The following is a 22,539-nucleotide window of genomic DNA, read 5'->3' as shown; positions in this document are numbered from 1 at the left end:
CTTTCCAACCTCTTACCATTGAATAATGTGATGCATGGGCTGAAAAGAGCAATAGAATGAGGCCAATGTAAGTGTTGCTCTTTATATGGAGTTCCTGCAGAGAAAGGAATGAATTGAGGTGTTAGCTGTGTTGATCTGAGATGTGCTGTGTAGGAAAATGTTGGTCACAAAGTGAGTATTGGCATCTGAAATGGTTATGTCAATCTCCTTTCCTGCCACTTCAAGTTCTCTTAGTGCACTGTGTCCAGGTTATCATTCCAGCTGCTCACTTGTTCAGTCACTTCCATACCTGCTTACTTAGTTTGAGAGCTTGTTCACCTTCTTCTTGTGGGATCTCTGCTTTCTTAAATCTATCACATCCACAGCAAGACTCAATGGTAAGAATGAGAGACCCAGAGGGGGGTAATTTCCCAGGACTCCTCTCTGGGTCTGGTGCCTTGCTGCAACCTCAAAAGTGCTGATGGATTATTTTTCTTAAACATTCTGTGGCCCTTTTAAATGTAAATCCTTCCTCATAATGACTGCATTAACCTTCCTGGCTGCCCATTCTAATTGGTCAGGAGCCTGGACTAGGGCTCTCATTGGCTTGGCACATCTATAATATTATGAACAGTTCTGGACACCACACTTTCGGAAGGATGTGCTGATTTTGGAGGGACTGTAGCATGGATTTACCAGAATTATCAAATAACTTAATTACAAGAAGAGATTGTGCAAACTAGAATAAACTTAAGGAGTGGTGTGATCAAACTTTTGAAAATATTAGGGTTAACAAGTAGGTAGGGAGACGATGCTATTTCTGTTGCTTTAACAGACTAGAACTTTGCACATGATATAAATATTGGATTGAAACTTTCAGGAGTGAAATGTGTGTAGTCTATTAGAATGAGAATAACATTTTCTCATGGCAAGGACCTTTGAATGGAGTGCTTTAACTGTGGATTTGGGGAGGGAGTGTGCACTGCAGACGATTCTGGTTGATCAATAAACTTCTCCCTCTTTCCATCTGTCTTGCAGATTGCTAATTAATCTGTTTGGCTGTATTATAACACACCTTTCATGATAACCAAGTTCTGAGGTGGATTTGAACCCTGAGATAGGGATGCTACACCATGCTCCTAAATCTCCTGATGGAGTGAAATGAGGCACAGGGTGGTAGAATTTTGAAATCCCTTTCTGCAAACAGCAAGTGATGTTAGATGCAATAATTAATCTTAAACTGAGATGGATAGACTTTTTGTCAACCAACAGTGTTAAGGAATGTTAGGCAAAAAGACATGGAGAATTAGGTCATGGATCAGTCAAGATCTGATTGAATGGGGATGAACGGACAGAATAGACAACACAGTGTAGGTGGTGATAAGTCACTGGAGTAGAAAAGCAGAACCCCAGTCTATTGTTCTGGGCAAATTGGTTCAAGTCCCACCACAAGAAATGGCGAATTTTGAATTCAATAAAATGTGGAATTAAAATCTACCCTAATAGCTAGCACAGTTAATATCATCTTTCCTGTTGGAAAATGCCATCTGGCTCATTAGTGCCCTTTGGGGAAGAAATCTGGCTTACAGACCAAAGCAGTGTGATTAACCCTTAACCGACTGGTAATAGGTAATACCCACATCCCACGAATGAATAAAGTAAATGCTCACACACATCAAAAAATATCTTCACGCACAAATTCGCAAATATGAATATCGAAAAAAGCACACACGTAAACGATAAATGTTATGTACTCGGTGAGACTTTCCAACAATTTCCTATTTAAATTCAGTTGACCGATTTTACAGGTGGAGAGTTCTGCGACTCCGTTCTACATTTTATGAGCGTTTCAGACATGCCGCCAAAACATAACCACGGTAAGAAGGAAAAGCTGATCGTTGAACACCAATCTCGTGATGTGTGTGTGTGTATAGGGGGTTAACTCTATTCCAGACCACTCACCCACACAAAAAGTAGTGGGTCAGAAGTCACGTTGTGCGCAAATAACTTCCAAATTCTTGCAATTTTCCCCGATTACGATAGATCAGGATCTGGGAATATGTATTACACGCTGTACAGTCGTGTCACTCTATTGTTGCCTGGGGCGGAGAGATGAATCTTCGGCTGCTCCTGTGGTTTACGGCATTGTCCTGCCTTCGGAAAAGCAGCAGTGATGATAACAGCACAGTATCCACTGCCTGTCAGCAGGTAGGAATTATACCCCAGCACTCTGTTTGAATTAAATGCATGATGTTAAAAAAAATGTAATTTTACAATGGAAGGACACAATTAAGGCAGCTTACATTTTTCTTCATGTCATGTTTTATACACAGCTGTGAAGAGTACAGTTTGCGTTTTATTGTTGGAGATTATTCGCTGTAGCCTTTATGAAGGGGGTGTAAAGGTGTACGGACGGATTTAAAGAAATTGTTAGAAAATCAGAATATTTTAATTCATGTCTCACGTTGAGAGTGCGGGATGTGATACAGTCACTATTGAACAAAAAAGATTAATACATTTGACCGATGGTTTGGACTTTCTTTTTGCTTATTTTGGTTTCCTGGGTCAGGTAGAAATTTCAGAATTTTCAGTTCAGAGGTTTGATCTGCGGTTAGTCGCCTCCGTAAGCAAGAGTCAGTCTATGCAAGCGGCAGAATTACTAACAGTTACATAAGGTCAGTTAGAGCGTGAACTTGATGGCCCATCTCTTATTACACAGATTTTACTCACTATGATTTTATACGTTTAGTTATCGTGTTCTTCGTGTGAAAACTTGTGATGCAGCTTCAAATTAAAAGTGGAAATTCTCTCAGATTTGAATCATACCCGCTATTTTACAGTGAACAATTTAACATTTGATGTGTTTTTTGTCACATCTGGACAGTCTCCCATTAAAATAATGAAAGGACTTATAGTCTAAATAGGCTACAACTCGTTCCACAACCATGAGCATCCTGATACCAACACAGCAGCTAATCATACACAGGTATAGCGAAGGGACTTGATGATCTCTCACACCCCGTAAAGTGAGCTGAGGCAATAAAATACACCAGTCCTGAGTACACTGCTGGATCTCAGGTTTAAGATACTGAGCTCTGGGTTCAACTCACTCGAATTGTCAGGGAATTTGAGCATTACATCCTGTAACTCAAAGGTGGGAATGCTGTCACTAAACCAAAGGCTCATTGCAAATAAATTGATTCACAACATTGTTCAAATCATGAAAAAAGACATTTAATTATTCTAACAATTATTTTTTAATCTCATTTACCTTATTTATTTCAGTTATGTCATAATAGACTACAAAATATAATTGTCCCTATCGTTAAAATGTAATTATTTTTTGCAAAATGATAATGTATGTATAGTTTTATAAAAGAGACCTTGGAATGCAGGTTCATAGTTCCTTGAAAGTGGAGTCACAGGTAGATAGGATAGTGAAGAAGGTATTTGGTATGCTTTCCTTTATTGGTAAGTGCATTGAGTGTCAGAGTTGGGAGGCATGTTGCAGCTGTACAGGACATTGGTTAGGCCACTGTTGGAATATTGCTACAATTCTGGTCTCCTTCCTATCGGAAGGATGGTGTGAAACTTGAAAGGGTTCAGAAAAAATGTACCAGGATGTTGCCAGGGTTGAGCTATAGGGAAAGGCTGAATAGGCTGGGGCTATTTTCCCTGGAGCATCGGAGGCTGACATTTATAAATTAATGAGGAGCATGGATAGGTGAATAGCAAAGACCTTGCCTCTGGGGTGGGGAAATCCAGAGGTAGAGGGCATAGGTTTAGAGTGAGAGAAGAAAGATTTAAAAGGGACCTGAGGGGCAAGTTTTTTCACGCAGAGTGTGGTGTGTGTATAGAATGAGCTGCCAGAGGAAATGGTGGAGACTGATACAATTACAACATTTAAAAAGCATAAGGATGGGTATACGAATAGGAAAGGTTAAAGGGATATGGGCCAGGTGCTGGTAAATGGGACTGAGTTGGACCGAAAAGTCTGCTTCCGTACTGTACAGCCCAATGATTATGACTCTTGTTACAGAAATCATCAATTTGCAGTGTTCTAAAACTTAAGTTGTGAGGGCCCAAATGGTCCCAACTCAAAATATATCAATTCTTCCCCTTTAAAAGGCTGAGGCACTTGGGGTTGTTTTCATTGGAGAAAAGAAGGTTTAGGGGTGACTTGATAGAGGTGTATAAGATGATTAGGGGTTTAGATAGGGTCGACAGTGAGAATCTTTTTCCACGTATGGAGTCAGCTATTACAAGGAGGCATAGCTTCAAATTAAGGGGGGGTAGGTATAGGACAGATGTTAGGGGTAGGTTCTTTACTCAGCGAGTCGTGAGTTCATGGAATGCCCTGCCAGTAGCAGTGGTGGACTCTCCCTCATTATGGGCATTTGAGCGGGCATTGGATAGGCATATGGAGGATAGTGGGCTAGTGTAGGTTAGGTGGGCTTGGATCGGCGCAACATCGAGGGCCGAAGTGCCTGTACTGCGCTGTATTCTTCTATGTTCTATGTTCTATGTTAAAATGTATAGAAACATTGGACATTTCTTCACTGCTGGCAATTAATGAATATGCTGAAAAATATTTGCTGACTTTTTTATTGTTGTACAAATAAAACAGTGATCTTAAACTAGTATTAAACTATTTAAACTGCTTGTGAGAGAAGAGGAATATTTATTGTTTTTAATCTTATTTGGCAGAAAGGCCATGTTGTGTCCTGTCAATATCAAAATCTTTCCAAAGTGCCTGATCTTCCAATGGTGGAGACTGAAACAATAGATTTATCCCATAATTCAATCAAAGCATTGACAGAAGAATCGCTGCTAAATTTCAGTTCACTGCAACACCTGGATGTCTCTTACAACCAATTGAAGACTATAACATCAGGAGCTCTGGCGCATTTGACTACCCTGACAGTGCTCATTTTGGCAAATAATCGGCTAGGCAGGAACTTCTCATCCAGTCACGAAACCTTCAGCCAATTAAAGAAACTCAAAGTGCTAGATCTGTCAGAGAATTTTTGGGACAGTGACACAGTGTCTCAACACCTGAAGAATCTGTCTTCACTGGAAAAAATACATCTGTCAGGGAACCTACTGATGAAGTTGACCCCTGATATGTTCTGTGAGATGCAGTTTTTGAAATACATTTTCCTTGAAAAAAATTATATTACGGAAATAACAGCAGGATCCTTTGAATGTTTGACAAACTTGCTTGAGTTGAACTTGGCCATGAATTCACTTTCTTGTATTTCCAATTTTCATCTTCCTAAGCTCCAAGTTTTGAACCTCAGCAGAAATGGCATTGAGTTCTTCATGGCAGATGAGAACAAGGAAGAACATCACCTTCAAGTACTTGATCTGAGTCACAACAGGTTGTTACATTTCCCATTTCTTCTAAAATTACATCAGCTGAAACATTTGAATTTGTCAAATAATTTAATGATCAGTGTAACACCTGATCTACTGAGCAACTCAGCTGAGTGGGATGCAAGAAACCGATATAAAGAATTTAAAGTGTTAAATAAGACAATCAAACATAGTGCCTACGCAAATTTATCAGAAGTAATATCTTTGGATTTAAGCAACAATGTACTGCCGGATATATCACATGGCTTTCTGAGTAAATTTAATTCTCTCCAACACTTGAACCTCAGTAGAAACTGTTTTCAGAATTTTAGTGTAGAAGATAATGATGAACTGAATTCCATGTCTTCTCTAGATTTAAGTGGCAATAAACTGGACAATATATCTGTGCTGGGAGATAATCAAAAATTCCTTTCCTTAAGGTACTTGTTCCTTCAAAATAATTCCATTCAGTTACTGCCCTCTCAGTTTTTCAAAGCTCTGCCTAAAATTGAAAAAGTCAATCTTGCTAACAATAATGTAAAGATTTGTAATGTGGCAAATAAAAGCATAGGATATGGTGACCAAATCCACGGCAGCCACAATGACTGTGTGTCTTTTTCTGGAATACCTACTCTTAAATACCTCAACCTCGATGGAAATAACATTACACTGCTTGCACCTTACACATTCTATCAAACTCCCCTGGTGTACTTGGAGGTTTCAAGAAACAAATATCTGGAAGTGCCAGATCAGGCTCTGACAGGCTTGGAACAATCTTTAGAATATCTCTCTTTAAGTTGGAATTTGATGCAATGCACCAAAGTGACTCTGCCTTGTTTGAGTCACCTCAGAAGTTTGGATTTGTCACATAATCAGTTTGAATGTCTACCTTATGGTGTTGGATGTTCTCCATTGCAATACCTTGATATTCGGGGCAACAATTTGTATGCTCTTCAAGATTTAGTAACAAGAAACATGTCCCAAACTCTTAAAACACTGTATTTGAGTGGAAATTACTTTAATTGTTGTGCATTGACTTGGCTGGATGCACTGAATGGTGCCATGGTTGAAATCCCAGATATGGATGACACCCAATGTTCTTACCCAAACCATAATGACTCTTCAACAGTCCAATTATTAAGTGATCACAAAGGAGAATGTTATACTGAAAGTGTCACAAACGTCAGCCCCCTTCTACTTCTAATATTTGCACTTGCCTTTCTAATAGTTATTGGATCTGTGATAACATTAATTGCTGGAGAGTGCTGTAGGTTGTGCCTGAATCCTGGGGATGATGTTTTTGAGGCAGACACTGCTCCAGTGAAAACAAACAGTGAACACCAGCTGGAAGGGCTGTCTCTAAGTGTCATTAACATAGAAATATGAAACAGGAGAAAGCATTGCTGAACTGCACCATTGAATAGAAAGACCAAAGCTTCAAACACAACTTCAGACCAGACACAGATTTGGACTCCTGTTGGATCAATTAACTGTCAGGTACAACACCAAGTGAAGCCGAGCTATTGAAAGCAGAAAGACTTTAGTTTTAGGCCATGCAACCAACCTTTGTTCAGTCTCAAGTCTGATAAAGGTTTTCTGACTTTTTGTTTGGAGATATTTACAATTTGTGGTAGTGCAAGCCCACCAGTGGCTCAGTGACTAAATGTATCTGTGATGCAGTTCTGAATCATATATTCCAGGAATATAGCTGAGTTTGATGCATTGTCAATGCTGAGTTAACTTATCCCAGCTCGGGTAGTGGTGGGACGCTTAGATCAGTTCCAGCTTCCAAGAACTTAAGATGAGGAAATAAAGCAGCAGGGATTCTCTCTTTTCAATTGCTGGTCCTGCTGTGCCACTCAAATAAAGGAAAAATATTGTGGGTTCTTGAAATCTGAAGCAAAGTCAGAGAATGGTGCAGCAACTCAGCAAGTCTGGCATTATCTGTGAAGAGAGAAACAGACTTAACGCTTTGAGTCTGGTCTTCAGAACTCCTGAGTTTCTCCAGCAATCTCTGTGTTTGCTCCTGCTGTGCCACTGTCTACTATTCCTGCAATCAAATTGCCTTCCAGTGGTCAGTCTAGTGTCACAATGGAACAAAGGAATATAGGAGCAGCTCCTGAGTCTACTCCACCCCTCAGTTATATCAAAGCTGATATACCATTAACTCAACTTTACTTAATATCTCACAGTGTCCTTAAATTTAAAAAAAATCATAAATCTGAGTTCACACAAGATTCATAGTCTTGCCAGATTTCCATTATCTATTGAATAAGAAAGCACTTCCTAATTTCACTCATGATTGTTCTGGGTCTAATATTAAGAGAGATAAATGGCAGATTGAGAAAGGTACTGGAGAACAGTCATGTTCAAAAATGCAATTCTGTTTGCTGGTGAGGAGGCAAAGGAAACATTTGTTGAGGTGGGGGGGATTATAATCATCGATGGTACAATATTTCAATGTCTTTTGTTATTATTTGAACTGTTAATTTTGATTCATGTGATTCATTGATATACTCTCATACAAATGATTTCTTAGGATTTACCATTTGAATTCCTTTGCCACAGTGGAAATGCCAGAACATTTCAACTGTATATTAGTCAAATGTAAGGTTTCTATAGTTCTAGAGAACTGTAGGGCAGCTCTGTCATTAGAGAGATACAATTGGCCGTGGTTTAACCTGAGGGTCACCACACCTCAGGCAAAGACATTTTGTATATATTGTCTATGAAAGCAAAACACTATTCACAACACTAATGAATTAATACTGTGCATTTTATATCATGCATATAAATAAATGTAAAATAAATGCCATATTATTTAAATGCAGCTATTTTTCATTGATCTAAATAAATCATATAGATTATGACAATTATTTTCTAATAAGAAATGACACATTCTGGTGTAGTATACATAAATAAATTGTTTTAAGTGAGAGGTGGGTGCAAACATTTCTTGTGTTCTGGGAAGATATACACGAATTCTCAGAAGTGTTCCAAACAATTATACCTTTCTTTAAAGGTATAATTTAGAATTTAACTTATATCAGTCAATGGAAATTCTATTTTTATTTCAGACTTTCAGAATTTGCAAATTTTTGTTCATATTTATACAACTTTGTTACATCCATTGAAATAATAAGCAATGTTTCATGTTTAAATGTTTTCATAAATGGCATAAAAATGGTTACAGATACGGATGTTTTATCTTTTGCCTTATCATTTGCTTAAGTTTCCATATTATGTATGCTTGCTAAAATCAGTTATTTACTTTAATTTTTAAAAAATTAACAAAGTACTGAGGTGCTAATAATCAGAAACAAAATCAGAAATTGCTGGAAAAATCTAGCAGGTCTGGCAGCAGCTGTGGAGAGAAAGCAGGATAACATTTTGGGTTCAAAGAGCCTCCTTGAGAAGGGTCTTTCAGGCAACTGAACCCGAAACATTAACTCTGCTTTCTCTCCTCACATGCTGCCAGGCAAGCTGAGTTTTTTTCCAGCAATTTCTGAGTTTATTCCCTGTAATAGCATAGTGGTAATTTTACTAAATGACTGGTCCACTGACCCGGTCAAATATTATGAGTTGAAAAATTTGGTGCTGGAAAACCACAGCAGGCCAGGAGCAGGAGAATCGACGTTTCGGGCATAAGCCCTTCTTCAGGAATGAGGCTGGTGTGCCAAGTGGGCTGAGATAAAAGGTAGAGGGGAGGGGATTTGGGGGATGGGTGCTGGGAATAAGATAGGTGGAAGGAGGTGAGAGTGAGGGTGATAGGCCGGAGAGGGAGTGGGGGTGGAGAGGTCGGGAAGAAGATCGCAGGTCAAAAGGGAGGTGCTGAATCCGGGGGTTGGTACTGAGATAAGGTGGAGGGAGGGGAAATGAGGAAGCTGGAGAAATCTACATTCATCCCTTGTGGTTGGAGGGTTCCTAGGCGGAAGATGAGGCACTCTTCCTCCAGGCGTTGTGTGGCCAGGGTCTGGCAATGGAGGAGGCCAAGGACCTGCATGTCCTTGGCGGAGTGGGAGGGGGGGGTTAAGGTGTTCAGCCATGGGGCGGTTGGGTTGGTTGGTGCGGGTATCCCAGAGGTGTTCCCTGAAACGTTCTGCAAGTAGGCGGCCTGTCTCCCCAATGTAGAGGAGACCACATCGGGTGCAGCGGATACAGTAAATGATGTGTGTGGAAGTGCAGGTGAATTTGCGACGGATATGGAAGGATCCATTTGGGCCATGGAGGGAAGTGAGGGGGGAGGTGTGGGCGCAAGTTTTGCATTTCTTGCAGTTGTAGGGGAAGGTGCCGGGAGTGGAGGTTGGGTTGGTGGGGGGGTGTGGACCTGACGAGGGAGTCGCAGAGGGAGTGGTCTTTCTGGAACGCTGATAGGGGTGGGGAGGGAAATATATCCCTGGTGGTGGGGTCTGTTTAGAGGTGGCGGAAATGACGGAGGATAATACAATGTATCCGGAGGTTGGTGGGGTGGTAGGTGAGGACCAGTGGGGTTCTGTCCTGATGGCGATTGGAGGGGCGGGGTTCAGGGGCAGAGGTGCGGTAAGTGGAGGCGATGCGGTGGAGAGCATCGTCGACTACGTCGGAGGGGAAATTGCGGTCTTCGAAGATGGAGGCCATTTGGGCTGTTCGGTAATGGAATTGGTCCTCCTGGGAGCAGATGCAGCGGAGGCGAAGGAATTGGGAATATGGGATAGCGTTTTTACAGGGGGCAGGGTGGGATGACGTGTAATCTAGGTAGCTGTGGGAGTCAGTTGGTTTGTAGTAAGTGTCTGTGTTGAGTCGGTCGCCCGAGATAGAAATGGAGAGGTCTAGGAAGGGGAGGGAGAAGTCTGAGATGGTCCAGGTAAATTTGAGGTCGGGGTAGAAGGTGTTAGTAAAGTGGATGAACTGTTCAACCTCCTCGTGGGAGCATGAGGTAGCGCCGATACAATTATCGATGTAGCTGAGGAAAAGGTGGGGGGTTGTGCCATGTAGGTGCGGAAGATGGACTGTTCCACATATCCGACGAAGAGGCAGGCATAGCTGGGGCCCATACGGGTGCCCATGGCTACTCCTTTGGTTTGGAGGAAGTGGGAAGATTGGAAGGAGAAGTTGTTAAGAGTGAGGACCAGTTCAATCAGTCGACCGATTCCCACAGCTACCTAGATTACACCTCCTCCCACCCTGCCCCCTGTAAAAACGCCATCCCATATTCCCAATACCTTTGCCTCCTCCGCATCTGCTCCCAGGAGGACCAATTCCAATACCGAACAACCCAAATAGCCTCCTTCTTCAAAGACCGCAATTTCTCCCCAGATGTGGTCGACGATGCTCTCCACCGCATCTCCTCCACTTACCGCACCTTCGCCCCTGAACCCCACCCCTCCAATCGCCACCAGGACAGAACCCCACTGGTCCTTCACCTTCCACCCCACCAACCTCCGGATACATCGTATTATCCTCCGTCATTTCTGCCACCTCTAAACAGACTCTACCACCAGGGATATATTTCCCTCCCCACTCCTATCAGCGTTCCGGAGAGACCACTCCCTCCGCGACTCCCTCGTCAGGTCCACACCCCCCCACCAACCCAACCTCCACTCCCGGCACCTTCCCCTGCAACCGCAAGAAGTGCAAAACCTGCACCCACACCTCCCCCCTCACCTCCCTCCACGGCCCAAATGGGTCCTTCCATATCCGTCACAAATTCACCTGCACTTCCACACACATCATTTACTGTATCCGCTGCACCTGATGTGGTCTCCTCTACACTGGGGAGACAGGCCGCCTACTTGCGGAACGTTTCAGAGAACATCTCTGGGACACCCTCACCAACCAACCCAACCGCCCCATGGCTGAACACTTTAACTCCCCCTCCAACTCCGCCAAGGACATGCCAGACCCTGACCACACAACGCCTGGAGGAAGAGCGCCTCATCTTCCACCTAGGAACCCTCCAACCACCGGGATGAATGTAGATTTCTCCAACTTCCTCATTTCCCCTCCCCCCACCTTATCTCAGTCCCAAACCCCGGATTCAGCACTGCCTTCTTGACCTGCGATCTTCTTCCCGACCTCTACAACCCCACCCCCTCTCCAGCCTATCACCCTCACCCTCATCTCCTTCCACCTATCGTATTCCCAGCACCCCTCCCACAAATCCCCTCTCCCCTACCTTTTATCTCGGCTGGCTTAGCACACCAGCCTCATTCCTGAAGAAGGGCTTATGCCCGAAATGTCGATTCTCCTGCTCCTCAGATGCTGCCAGGCCTGCTGTGTTTTTCTAGCACCAAATTTTTCAACTCTGGTCTCCAGCATCTGCAGTCCTCACTTGCTCCTAATATTATGAGTGCAAGTCACACCATGACAGGAAATGTAAATGTAATTAATTAATAAATAAAAAGCTATGTTATCAGATTGACTTGAAAAAGTATCTAGTTCACTAATATTTTTTGAAACAGGAAACCTTTCAGCTTCACCCTGCCTGGGCTGCACAGAGTCATCGAGTCATAGAAATGTACAGCACGGAAACAGACCCTTTGGTCCAACTCGTCCATGTTGACCAGATATCCTAAATTAATCTAGTCCCATTTGCTAGCATTTGGCCCATATCACTGTAAACCTTTCTATTCATTAACCCATACAGATCCCTTTTAAAAATTGTAATTGTAACAGCCTCCACCACTTCCTCTGACAACTCATTTCATCCATGCACCACCCTCTGCATGAAAACGTTGCCTCTTAGGCCCCTTTTAAATCTTCCCTCTCTCACCTTAAACCTATGCTCTCTAGTTTTTGACTCCCCACCCTGGAGAAAAGACCTTGGCTATTCACCCTATCCATGCCCCTCGTGATTTTATAGACCTCCATAAGATCATCCTTCAGCCTCCAACGTTCATAGGAAAATAGCCCCAGCATTCCCTCTAGCTCAAACCTTCCAGTCTTACCAACATCCCGGTAAATCATTTCTGAACCCTTTCAAGTTTCACAACATCCTTCCTATAGCAAGGAGACCAGAATTGCATGCAGTATTCCAAAAGTGGCCTAATCAGTGTCCTGTTTGGGTCGCAACATGATCACTCAACTGCTACACTCAATGCACTGACCAATAAAGACAAGTGTACCAAACGCCTTCTTCACTATCCTGTCTACCCATCTCCACTTTCAAGGAACTATGAACCTGCACTCCAAGGTCTCTTCATTCAGCAACACTCCTCAGAGCCTTACCATTAGGTGTATTAAATTCTGCCCTGATTTTCCATTCCAAAATGCAGCATCCCATATTTATCTAAACTAAACGCTATCTGCCACTCCTCAGCCCATTGGCCCATCTGATCAAGATCCCGTTGCACTCTGAGGTAACCTTCTTCGCTGTCCATGACACATCCAATTTTGATGTCAGCTGCAAACCTACTAACCATACATCCTATATTCACATTCAAATCATTTATATAAATATACATACATGGTTCACCAACTACAGGATGGGGTTGACACTTAATTGCCCAGTGAAATGACCTGGAAAGCTCACTACCACAAATGCTTTCAGAAAGTTTAAATATGAATAAAACTATGAAAATCATTGTGTCTCGTCTTAGCACAGGACCATACAAAAGTACAACCTGCCCGTGGCATGCTGCAAATACTGAGCTGGGGCCATATGTCAAACTTTGGAAAGCTGTCTCACAGACAGGAAAAGTAACAGCAGGATATGGTTATACTCGCCAAATAATTCATTACAGCCAATGTCCCAAACATCTGCAATCCATTCCTCTGTATGTTCTGTCCCACAACCATCAGTTGGATGCACACTGACATACAGCAGAAGGGTATGGCCATAAGGGTCGCTAATATTGATGCTAGATCCCATGCAATCCCATGCAATCCCATGACATCAGGTCAAATATGGACAAACCTGTCAATTGTTACCTATCACTCTCCCTCAGCTGACAAATCAATACTTCTCTATGTCGAGCACGGTGGCACAGTGGTTAGCACTGCTGCCTCACAGTGCCAGAGACCCGGGTTCAATTCCTGCCTCAGGCGACTGACTGTGTGGAGTTTGCACATTCTCCCCGTATCTGCGTGGGTTTCCTCCGGGTGCTCCGGTTTCCTCCCACAATCCAAAAATGTGCAGGTTAGGTGAATTGCCCATGCTAAATTGCCCATAGTGTTAGGTGAAGGGGTAAGTGTAGGGGAATGGGTCTAGGTGGGTTGCGGGTCGGTGTGGACTTAGGCTGAAGGGCCTGTTTCCACACTGTAAGTAATCTAATCTAATTATTTGGAAGAAGGGTACAGCATGTATTCTGAGGGAGGACTTAAACTTACATTACCAAGAGTGACTTGGACAGTGCTTCACTGATTGAGCTGGCTGAGTCCTGAAGGACATATTTGCCAGGCTAGGCCCATGGCAGGTGATAAGGGAACCAGCAAGAGAGGAAAAACCTGCTGAACTTGCCCTCACCAATCTAATAGTTTGAGATGGATCTGTCAGTGATATCTGTCAACTTTAGTATGAATGATCACTGCATAGTCCTTATGTAATTCACGATAAGGATGTGCTCCAAAGTGCTATGTGACATTAACTATGTGCTGACTGGTATAGATTCAGAACAGATCCACCGACTCCAAATTGGGTTACAATAGGTGAATGTGGATAATCAGCAGCCACAGAATTGTAATCAAGCACCATAAGTAGCCTCAGCCTAGAATATGAGGAGAAAGTGAGGACTGCAGATGCTGGAGATCAGAGCTGAAAATATGTTGCTGGAAAAGCGCAGCAGGTCAGGCAGCATCCAAGGAACAGGAGAATCGACGTTTCGGGCATAAGCCCGAAGAAGGGCTGAAGAAGGGCTTATGCCCGAAACATCGATTTTCCTGTTCCTTGGATGCTGCCTGACCTGCTGCGCTTTTCCAGCAACACATTTTCAGCTCGGCCTAGAATATGCCTCACTCCATCATTACCATCAATCCAGGGTAGCAATTTCATGAAGGCTGGAGAACAGAAACCAGGAGTAGCAACAGGAATACCTAAAAATGAAGTTACAACCTGGAGAAGCTACAATACAGGATTACATCCACGTTAAACAGCAGAAGCAGTATGTTTTAGGTGGAGCTAACCAATCCCTGAAGTAATGAACCAGAACAAAACTCGGCCACCCTACCTCATTTAGCCATGACGGTTGTTGAACACTTAAAGACTAACCACAGGGGGAGTTTCCACAGGCATCTTCATCCTCGATGAAGTGGAAGGCCAGCATGTCAATGCAAAGTTAAGGCTGACACATCTGCAACCGCCTTCAGTCAGAAATGCTGAATGCATGAGCCACCAGGCCCACTCAGCTCCTGACTTAAATACAGCCTTGGCCCAAACATGGACAAAAAAGCTGATCTGAAGGAGAAGTGAAGATGATTGTCTTTGACATCAAGGCAGCATACAACCAAGTGTAGCATTAAAGAGTCTCAGCGAAACTAGAGTCAGTAGCAATCAGAGGGAAAACTCTCTGCTGATTGGAGCCATAAAGGAAGATGATTGTGGTTGTTAGAGACTAAGATCCAGGAGTTCCTCAGGGCAGTGTCATCAGCCTAATCTTCCATCATAAGGTCAGAAGTGAGAATGTTTGCCAATGGTTTCATAGTCTTCCTAATCATTGGGAACTCGACAGATACTGAAGTAGTCTGTGTTCCCATGCAGCAAGTTCTGGGTAACATCCAGGTTCAGTCTGATAAGTGTCAAATAACATTGTAAGGAAGAATCTGACTTGCAGATTATGTTCAAAACCTATTGGAAAACTACACACCTTGTTGCTCTCTGAAATTGTATTAGAGGGCCATCTATTATTTTTGTTGAACATTTTGAGTATTGTCTTTTAATTGCTTGTCCACTTGTTTAATGGAAAGGTTTGGTACTACAATGCCAAGCCAAATAAAACATTTGACTGTTGATGTTTTTAGCTATACTTTGGTTTATTATTACATTCGTTATATGACTTGAAACAAATTTTTAAAAAGAGCTTTGAAAATGCTACATGATATAAATAGATGCATATAAATGTAAGTATATAAATGTTTGTATTTGTTTTTATCTGTGTGTGTTGTATATTTAATATTTATAAAGACAAAAATGGAACTGTTGTGTCAAACAGGAGTTTTGTGACACGTGATTTGTATTTGTTTAAGAGATCATTTATTAAAAACAAACCAAACTTAACTGTGAACCAGTTGGCTACTCATTAATGATGTTAAATAGCATTTGGAAGCTTTTGGATTAGAGATTGGAGGAAAGAATAGAGTCATGCAGCATGGAAACAGTCCATGCCAACAATATTCCAAACTAAACTAGTTCCACCTGCCTGCTCCTGGCCCATATCCCTCCTTTCCTATTAATGTACTTATTCAAAAGTCTTTTAAACATTGCAATTGTACCCACATCCACCACTTCCGCAGGAAGTTCATTCCACACACAAACTACCCTCTGTGTAAAAAAAAAATGCTCCTCATGTCTTTTTTAAATCTCTCTCCTCTCATCTTAAAAATGTGCCCCCGGTCTTAAAATCACCCCCATCCTAGGAAAGAGACAGCTGCCGTTAACTCTATTGATACTCCTCATTACTTTAATAACTTCTATAAGGTTGCCTCTCAACCTGCAGTGCCTCAAGTGAAAAAAGTCCCAGCCTGTCCAACTTTTCTTTATAACTCAAACCTTCCATACCCAGCAACATCCTGGTAAATCTCTTCTGAACCCTCTCTAGCTTAATAATATCCTTCTTATAATTGGGTGACCAGAACCGGACAGTATTCCAGAACAGGCCTCATCAATGTCCTGTACAACCTCAACATGACTTCCCAACACCTATATTCAAAGGACTGAGCAATGAAGGTAAGCATGCCAAAGGCCTTTTTAACCACCCTGTCTACGTAGTAAATATCAAGAAAAATGTCCCTACTTTAGTCATTATTCTAACAAGCAATGTTGACAAAATAGGCGTTAAAAAGACAATCGGATGCAATTGTAATAAGAAATTAACGAAGGGTTAAATTTGATTACATGAACAGCATTTTTCATTTCACAACTTTTCCATGATGTTATGTGTCTTGTTCATCCAAATTGAACATCATTTTTGGCCACTGAAAAAGTTGAGCATTTCTTATGGTGATGTGACCTTCAGAGACTGGTATTCAAATGGAATGTAGCAATGAGTCCTACTGTCCAGGCTTATCAACTAATCTATACTGAGTTAGCCAACATTTGTACAGGTAACATGGTCAAATAGTCTGTCTACAGGTGAAGAATGACCATTTGGGTACAGTATAAACTACAAATTGATATAACACATGGGAGCCAAATTTGTACTTTCTGTACTCCAGTGAAGTTCCTCCATATATGAGCTCAAGATAATTAGTCTGAACAGACCAATCAAAATCAAATCTGAGCCCAACTTTGTTTTCCCTGAAGAATGGTGGAAATGGATCTCAGTCTAGGAAGCTGGTCTTTGGAATAATTTTTACAAAAGGCACTGAGGGAAAATGTCAAGCCTCATTTACAGGCTGAGAATCACACCTCCAGCCTGAATGGCTTAGGTTACATTGATGGCTTCTGTACTCCCTAGAGCATCAAGAAACTATAACAGTTGGAATTCTTAAGATGATTTGGAGATGCCAGTGTTGGACTGGGGTGTACAAAGTTAAAAATTCTTAATAGCTTTTAAATGTCAATATGAACAAAACAAATCTAATATTATGTAGTGTTCTTCATGTCAAATTTATTAACTAATTTTATCATCCTTGCCTTTTTATTTGCTCACTATATTGCTTTCCTCTTGTAATTGATTGTTTCACCTAAAGAGCTAATTTAGGATACCCCCCCCCCCAACCCTCTTAATTACTGATATCTGATTTCCTCTTTCATAATAGGGTAAAATCATCTATCGGGAACTACTCCTCTTGCTAGATCAAACTAGTTCACTGAAACTACCAAAAAATCAATTTATGAAGTTACAAGGACAGGTAAACATCCAATCTGTCCTGTGCTATTACCACACCTGGTGTATTACCATATATAAACTTTCACTGGAAACAGAGGCGTGTGGCAGTCTCTGTAAAGTAGCCGTAATCATATCACGGCACTTCCAACCCACGCCCTTCACTGTCCTAATTCTGGGGGAGATTCCACTCTTGAATTTTTGACCTTTTGTAAGAGTTAAGTTTAGATTAGATTCCCTACAGTGTGGACAGGCCCTTCAGCCCAACAAGTCCACACCAACCCTCCAAACAGTAACCCACCTAGACCCATTTCCCTCTGACTAATGCATCTAGCACCATGGGTAATTTAGCATGGCCAATTCACCTAACTTGCACATCTTTGGACTGTGGGAGGAAACTCACACACACACAGGGAGAATGTGTAAACTCCACACAGATAGTCTGCCTGAGGCTGGAATTGAACCTGGGAGCCTGGTGCTGTGAGGCAGCAGTGCTAACCACTGAGCCACCATGCTGCCAATGGCAAGAGGCTTAACTCTCATCAGAAGGAATTCAGTATGGTGACAAAACGATGTAAATGAACCTTCCAGCTTAGCGAGCAAATCTACATCCAGAACCTCAACCTGAGCTATACATCTTCTCAAAACTCAGAATTCAGGGAATTAGAGTTTGATAGAATGGCTGGTATTTGAACCCAGAATTCCATCACACAAATCCATTGGATGATTCTTGGGAATGGGGCAGGTGAGTCGGTTTCTAATTCTGGTGTGGACACCTATCCCCATACATCCTACCTACTTTTAGAACACTAATGACTGCGCTTCAATTGACGCTTTGAGGTGTCATGAAACAGCCTATATAAATGAAAATTTGTGTGTTCCTCATTCTATTTTTCTTTTGCAGATTAAATACATAATTAAAATTCATATGTTATATAATTTATTTGGGGAAAATGGCTTAAAGATCGACTGATTCCTTCTGTCAGATTTTCTGCACCTCTAGTACTTTCATTTCAGGAGCCTATCTTTCTAGCAACACAGTCCTTGAGCCAGTCCAGCTTTTGCTCAAGGTTGTCCTACCAAAACATTTTTTTTTACAGAACAATTCAACAGCAAAAGCTTTAAAAAAAGGGAACCAACAAAGCATTTAGGATTTCCTCTTGTTTGGAACTGGCTCTGGGTGTGCGTTGGTGGGGTCATTTCTTTACAGCTCATTATCACTCGCCGACATATTGCAATGAGTCAAAAAAAAAATTCCTTTTGGTAATTTTAAGCAACAACATGAAGAAATTGTGGTTATTTGTTTCCTTGAGTCTGTGCATAGCGTGTGATTATATGACCATAAGTTATACATGGTGATGTATCAAATTCATTATCTTGAAGAGATGACAATGGTCCAATTCTAGAAAGTAAGAAGTCAATCCCCATGACACTTCAACATTACATAACTTCTAAATATGGTTTACAAAGGTCGGCAGTTAGGAGATCCCCCTTCCAACTCATCTCTGCGTATTTGCTTCTGGATTAGTGGTGCTGGAAGAGCATAGCAATTCAGGCAGCATCCGAGGACAGGCAAAATCCGAGGACAGGCAAAATCGACGTATCGGGCAAAAGCCCTTCATCAGGAATAAAGGCAGAGAGCCTGAAGGGTGGAGAGATAAGCTAGAGGAGGGTGGGGGTGGGGAGAGAGTGGCATAGACTACAATAGGTCAGTGGGGGAGGAGATGAAGGTGATAGGTCAGGGAGGAGAGGGTGGAGTGGATAGGTGGAAAAGGAGCTGGGCAGGTCGGACAAGTCCGGACAAGACAAGGGGACAGTGTTGAGCTGGAGGTTAGAAACTAGGATGAGGTGGGGGAAGGGGAAATAAGGAAGCTGTTGAAGTCCACATTGAAGCCCTGGGGTTGAAGTGTTCCGAGGCGGAAGATGAGGCGTTCTTCTTCCATGCATTTGGTGGTGAGGGAGCGGCGGTGGAGGAGGCCCAGCACCTCCATATCCTCAGCAGAGTGGGAGGGGGAGTTGAAATGTTGGGCCACGGGGCGGTTTGGTTGATTGGTGCGGGTGTCTCGGAGATGTTCCCTAAAGCGCTCTGCTAGGAGGCGCCCAGTCTCCCCGAAGTAGAGGAGACCGCATCGGGAGCAACGGATACAATAAATGATATTAGTGGATGTGCAGGTAAAACTTTGATGGATGGACATGAGGGAGGAGGTGTGGGCACAGGTTTTACAGTTCCTGTGGTGGCAGGGGAAAGTGCCAGGATGGGAGGGTGGATCGTAGGGGGGCGTGGACCTGACCAGGTAGTCACGGAGAGAACGGTCTTTGCGGAAGGTGGGGAGGAAAATATATCCCTGGTGGTGGGGTCTGTTTGGAGGTGGCGGAAATGTCGGCGGATGATTTGGTTTATGCGAAGGTTGGTAGGGTGGAAGGTGAGCACCAGGGGCGTTCTGTCCTTGTTGCGGTTGGAGGGGTTGGGTCTGAGGGCGGAGGTGCGGGATGTGGACGAGATGCGTTGGAGGGCATCTTTAACCATGTGGGAAGGGAAATTGCGGTCTCTAAAGAAGGAGGCCATCTGGTGTGTTCCGTGGTGGAATTGCTCCTCCTGGGAGCAGATACGTCGGAGGTGGAGGAATTGGGAATACGGGATGGTATTTTTGCAAGAGATAGGGTGGGAAGAGGTGTAATACAGGTAGCTGTGGGAGTGTAATCCAGGTAGCTTGGAAAAGTACATTGCAAGCTCACAAAATACACATGTGGGCCATGTGAGACTTTGACAGGGATTTCTGTCTTTTCACACAAGGGTTAGGTTTGCAGTGCAGTCCACAAAGAATGTGGAAATGGAAGTGAGCCAGTTAGAAGGCCCGCCTCAGTTCTCTGTCTCAGTGCCACAGCTCTCAACACAGTATAAGTACCCAAAACCCCACTCGTCATCTGACCCCACCATGCACCTCACATTCTCCGATGCCAAACTATCCCCCTTATGTTCTGCAGATGACCTTACTTTTATCCATGGTTCCTCACACTCACCAAGCCACTTAACAATCATTCACTATCATCCCAAAAATCCCATGTATCCACCTTACCCATTCACCAAATATCTGTTTTATACAGGTTTCAGAAGCCATGCAATTGCAGTGGAAATTATTTTACAATCATTAATAAAACATTAAACATCTAATAATAAATTGAACTCACTGACATTGATACTGGACCCAAAAACCCAAGGGAAATTGCAATCCTTTAAGTGCCTATTAGATCTTTAAGGAAATTTTAAAAATTCTATCAAAGACACAGTCTATTATAGATCATAGAGTCATAGAGATGTACAGCATGGAAACAGATCCTTTGGACCAACCCGTCCATGCTGACCAGATATCCCACCTGCCAGCACCCGGCCCATATCCCTCCAAACCCTTCCTATTCATATACCCATCCAAATGCCTCTTAAATGTTGCAATTGTACCAGCCTCCACCACTTTCTCTGGCAGCTCATTCCATACACATACCATCCTCTGCAAGAAAACGTTGCCCCTTAGGTCTCTTTTATATCTTTTCCCTCTAACCCTAAACCTATGACCTCTAGTTCTGGATTCCCTGACCCCAGAGAAAATACTTTGCCTATTTACCCTATCCATGCCCCTCATAACTTTGCAAACCTCTATAAGGTCACCCCTCAGCCTCCAACGCTCCAAGAAAAACAGCCCCAGCTTGTTCAGCCTCTCCCTATAGCTCAAATCCTCCAACCCTGGCAACATCCTTGTAAATCTTTTCTGAACCCTTTCAAGTTGCACAACATCTTTCCAATAGGAAGGAGACCAGAATTGCACGCAATATTCCAACAGTGGCCTAACCAATGTCCTGTACAGCCACAACATGACCTCCCAACTCCTGTACTCAATACTCTGATCAAAAAAGGAAAGCATACCAAACACCTTCTTCACTATCCTACCTAGCTGTGACTCCACTTTCAAGGAGCTATGAACCTGCACTCCAAGGTCTCTTTGTTCAGCAACACTCCCTACGGCATTACCATTAAGTGTATAAGTCCTGCTGAGATTTGCTTTCCCAAAATGCAGCACCTCGCATTTATCTGAACTAATCTCCATCTGCCACTTCTCAGCCCATTAGCCCATCTGGTCCAGATCCTGTTGTAATCTGAGGTAACTCTCTTCGCTGTCCATTACACCACCAATTTTGGTGTCATATGTAAACTTACTAACTGTACCTCTTATGCTCACATCCAAATCATTTATGTAAACGGCAATAAGTAGAGGACCCAGCACCGATCCTTGTAGTACTCCACTGGTCACAGTCCTCCAGTCTGAAAAACAACCCTCCATCACCACCCTCTCTCTTCTACCTTTGAGCCAGTTCTGTATCCAAATGACTAATTCTCTCTGTATTCTGTAAGATCTAACCTTGCTAATCAGTCTCCCAGAGGGAACCTTGTCGAACACCTTACTGAAGTCCATACAGATCATATCTACTGCTCTGCCCTCATCAATCCTCTTTGTTACTTCCTCAAAAAACTCAATCAAGTTTGTGAGACTTGATTTCCCATGTTGACTATCCCTAATCAAAGCCATGTTGACTATCCATAATCAGTCCTTGCCCTTCCAAGTACATCCTGTCCCTCAGGATTCCCTCCAACAACTTGCCCACCACCGACGTCAGGCTCACTGGTCTATAGTTCCCTGGCTTGTCCTTACCACCCTTCTTAAACAGTGGCACCATGTTAGCTAACCTCCAGTCTTCCGGCACCTCACCTGTGACTATCGATGATATAAATATCTCAGCAAGAGGCCTAGCAATCACTTCTCTAGCTTCCCATAGAGTTCTCGGGTACACCTGATCAAGTCCTGGGGATTTATTCACCTTTACCCGTTTCAAGACATCCAGCACTTCCTCCTCTATAGTCTGGACATTTTGCTAGATGTCACCATCTATTTCGCTACTTTCTATATCTTCCATATCCTTTTCCACAGTAAATACTGATGCAAAATATCCATTTATTATCTCCCCCATTTTCTGCGGCTCCACACAAAGGCCGCCTTACTGAATTTTGAGGGGCCCTATTCTCTCCCTAGTTAGCCTTTTGTCCTTAACGTATTTGCAAAAACTCTTTGGATTCCCCTTAAATCTATTTGCCAAAGCTATCTCATGTGCATGTACACAGATCTCTGAAAGTTGCCACCCAGGTAAATAGTGCGGTGAGGAAGGCATATGGCGTACTGGCTTTTATTGGTAGAGG

General features: G+C 42.8%; 1 protein-coding gene across 4 annotated transcripts in view; it reads left to right on the top strand.

Annotated features, from left to right (window-relative positions):
- The first annotated feature begins 2,061 nt into the window (after positions 1-2,061).
- Positions 2,062-22,539, top strand: part of LOC122557351 (transforming growth factor beta activator LRRC32-like) — a 36,604-nt gene continuing 16,126 nt past the window's right edge. The window contains exons 1-2 of one of the 4 annotated variants that reach the window (XM_087991923.1): positions 2,062-2,187; positions 5,260-5,360. In XM_087991923.1, coding sequence (XP_087848049.1) covers positions 2,092-2,187; positions 5,260-5,360 — 197 coding nt within the window. In that variant the 5' untranslated portion in view covers positions 2,062-2,091. Of the gene's footprint in view, positions 2,188-4,686; positions 8,989-22,539 lie in introns of those variants that run through there. The other 3 variants (XM_043704981.2, XM_087991922.1, XM_043704980.2) reach the window with 3 other exon arrangements.

The sequence above is a fragment of the Chiloscyllium plagiosum genome, unplaced genomic scaffold, assembly GCF_037043375.1.
Source record: "Chiloscyllium plagiosum isolate Xiang-an unplaced genomic scaffold, Cpla_swu_hap1 HiC_scaffold_11, whole genome shotgun sequence".
In the NCBI taxonomy this organism is placed as follows: domain Eukaryota; kingdom Metazoa; phylum Chordata; class Chondrichthyes; order Orectolobiformes; family Hemiscylliidae; genus Chiloscyllium; species Chiloscyllium plagiosum.
Note: the sequence above shows the minus strand (reverse complement) of the source record. Positions and strands in the feature narration are given on the sequence as shown.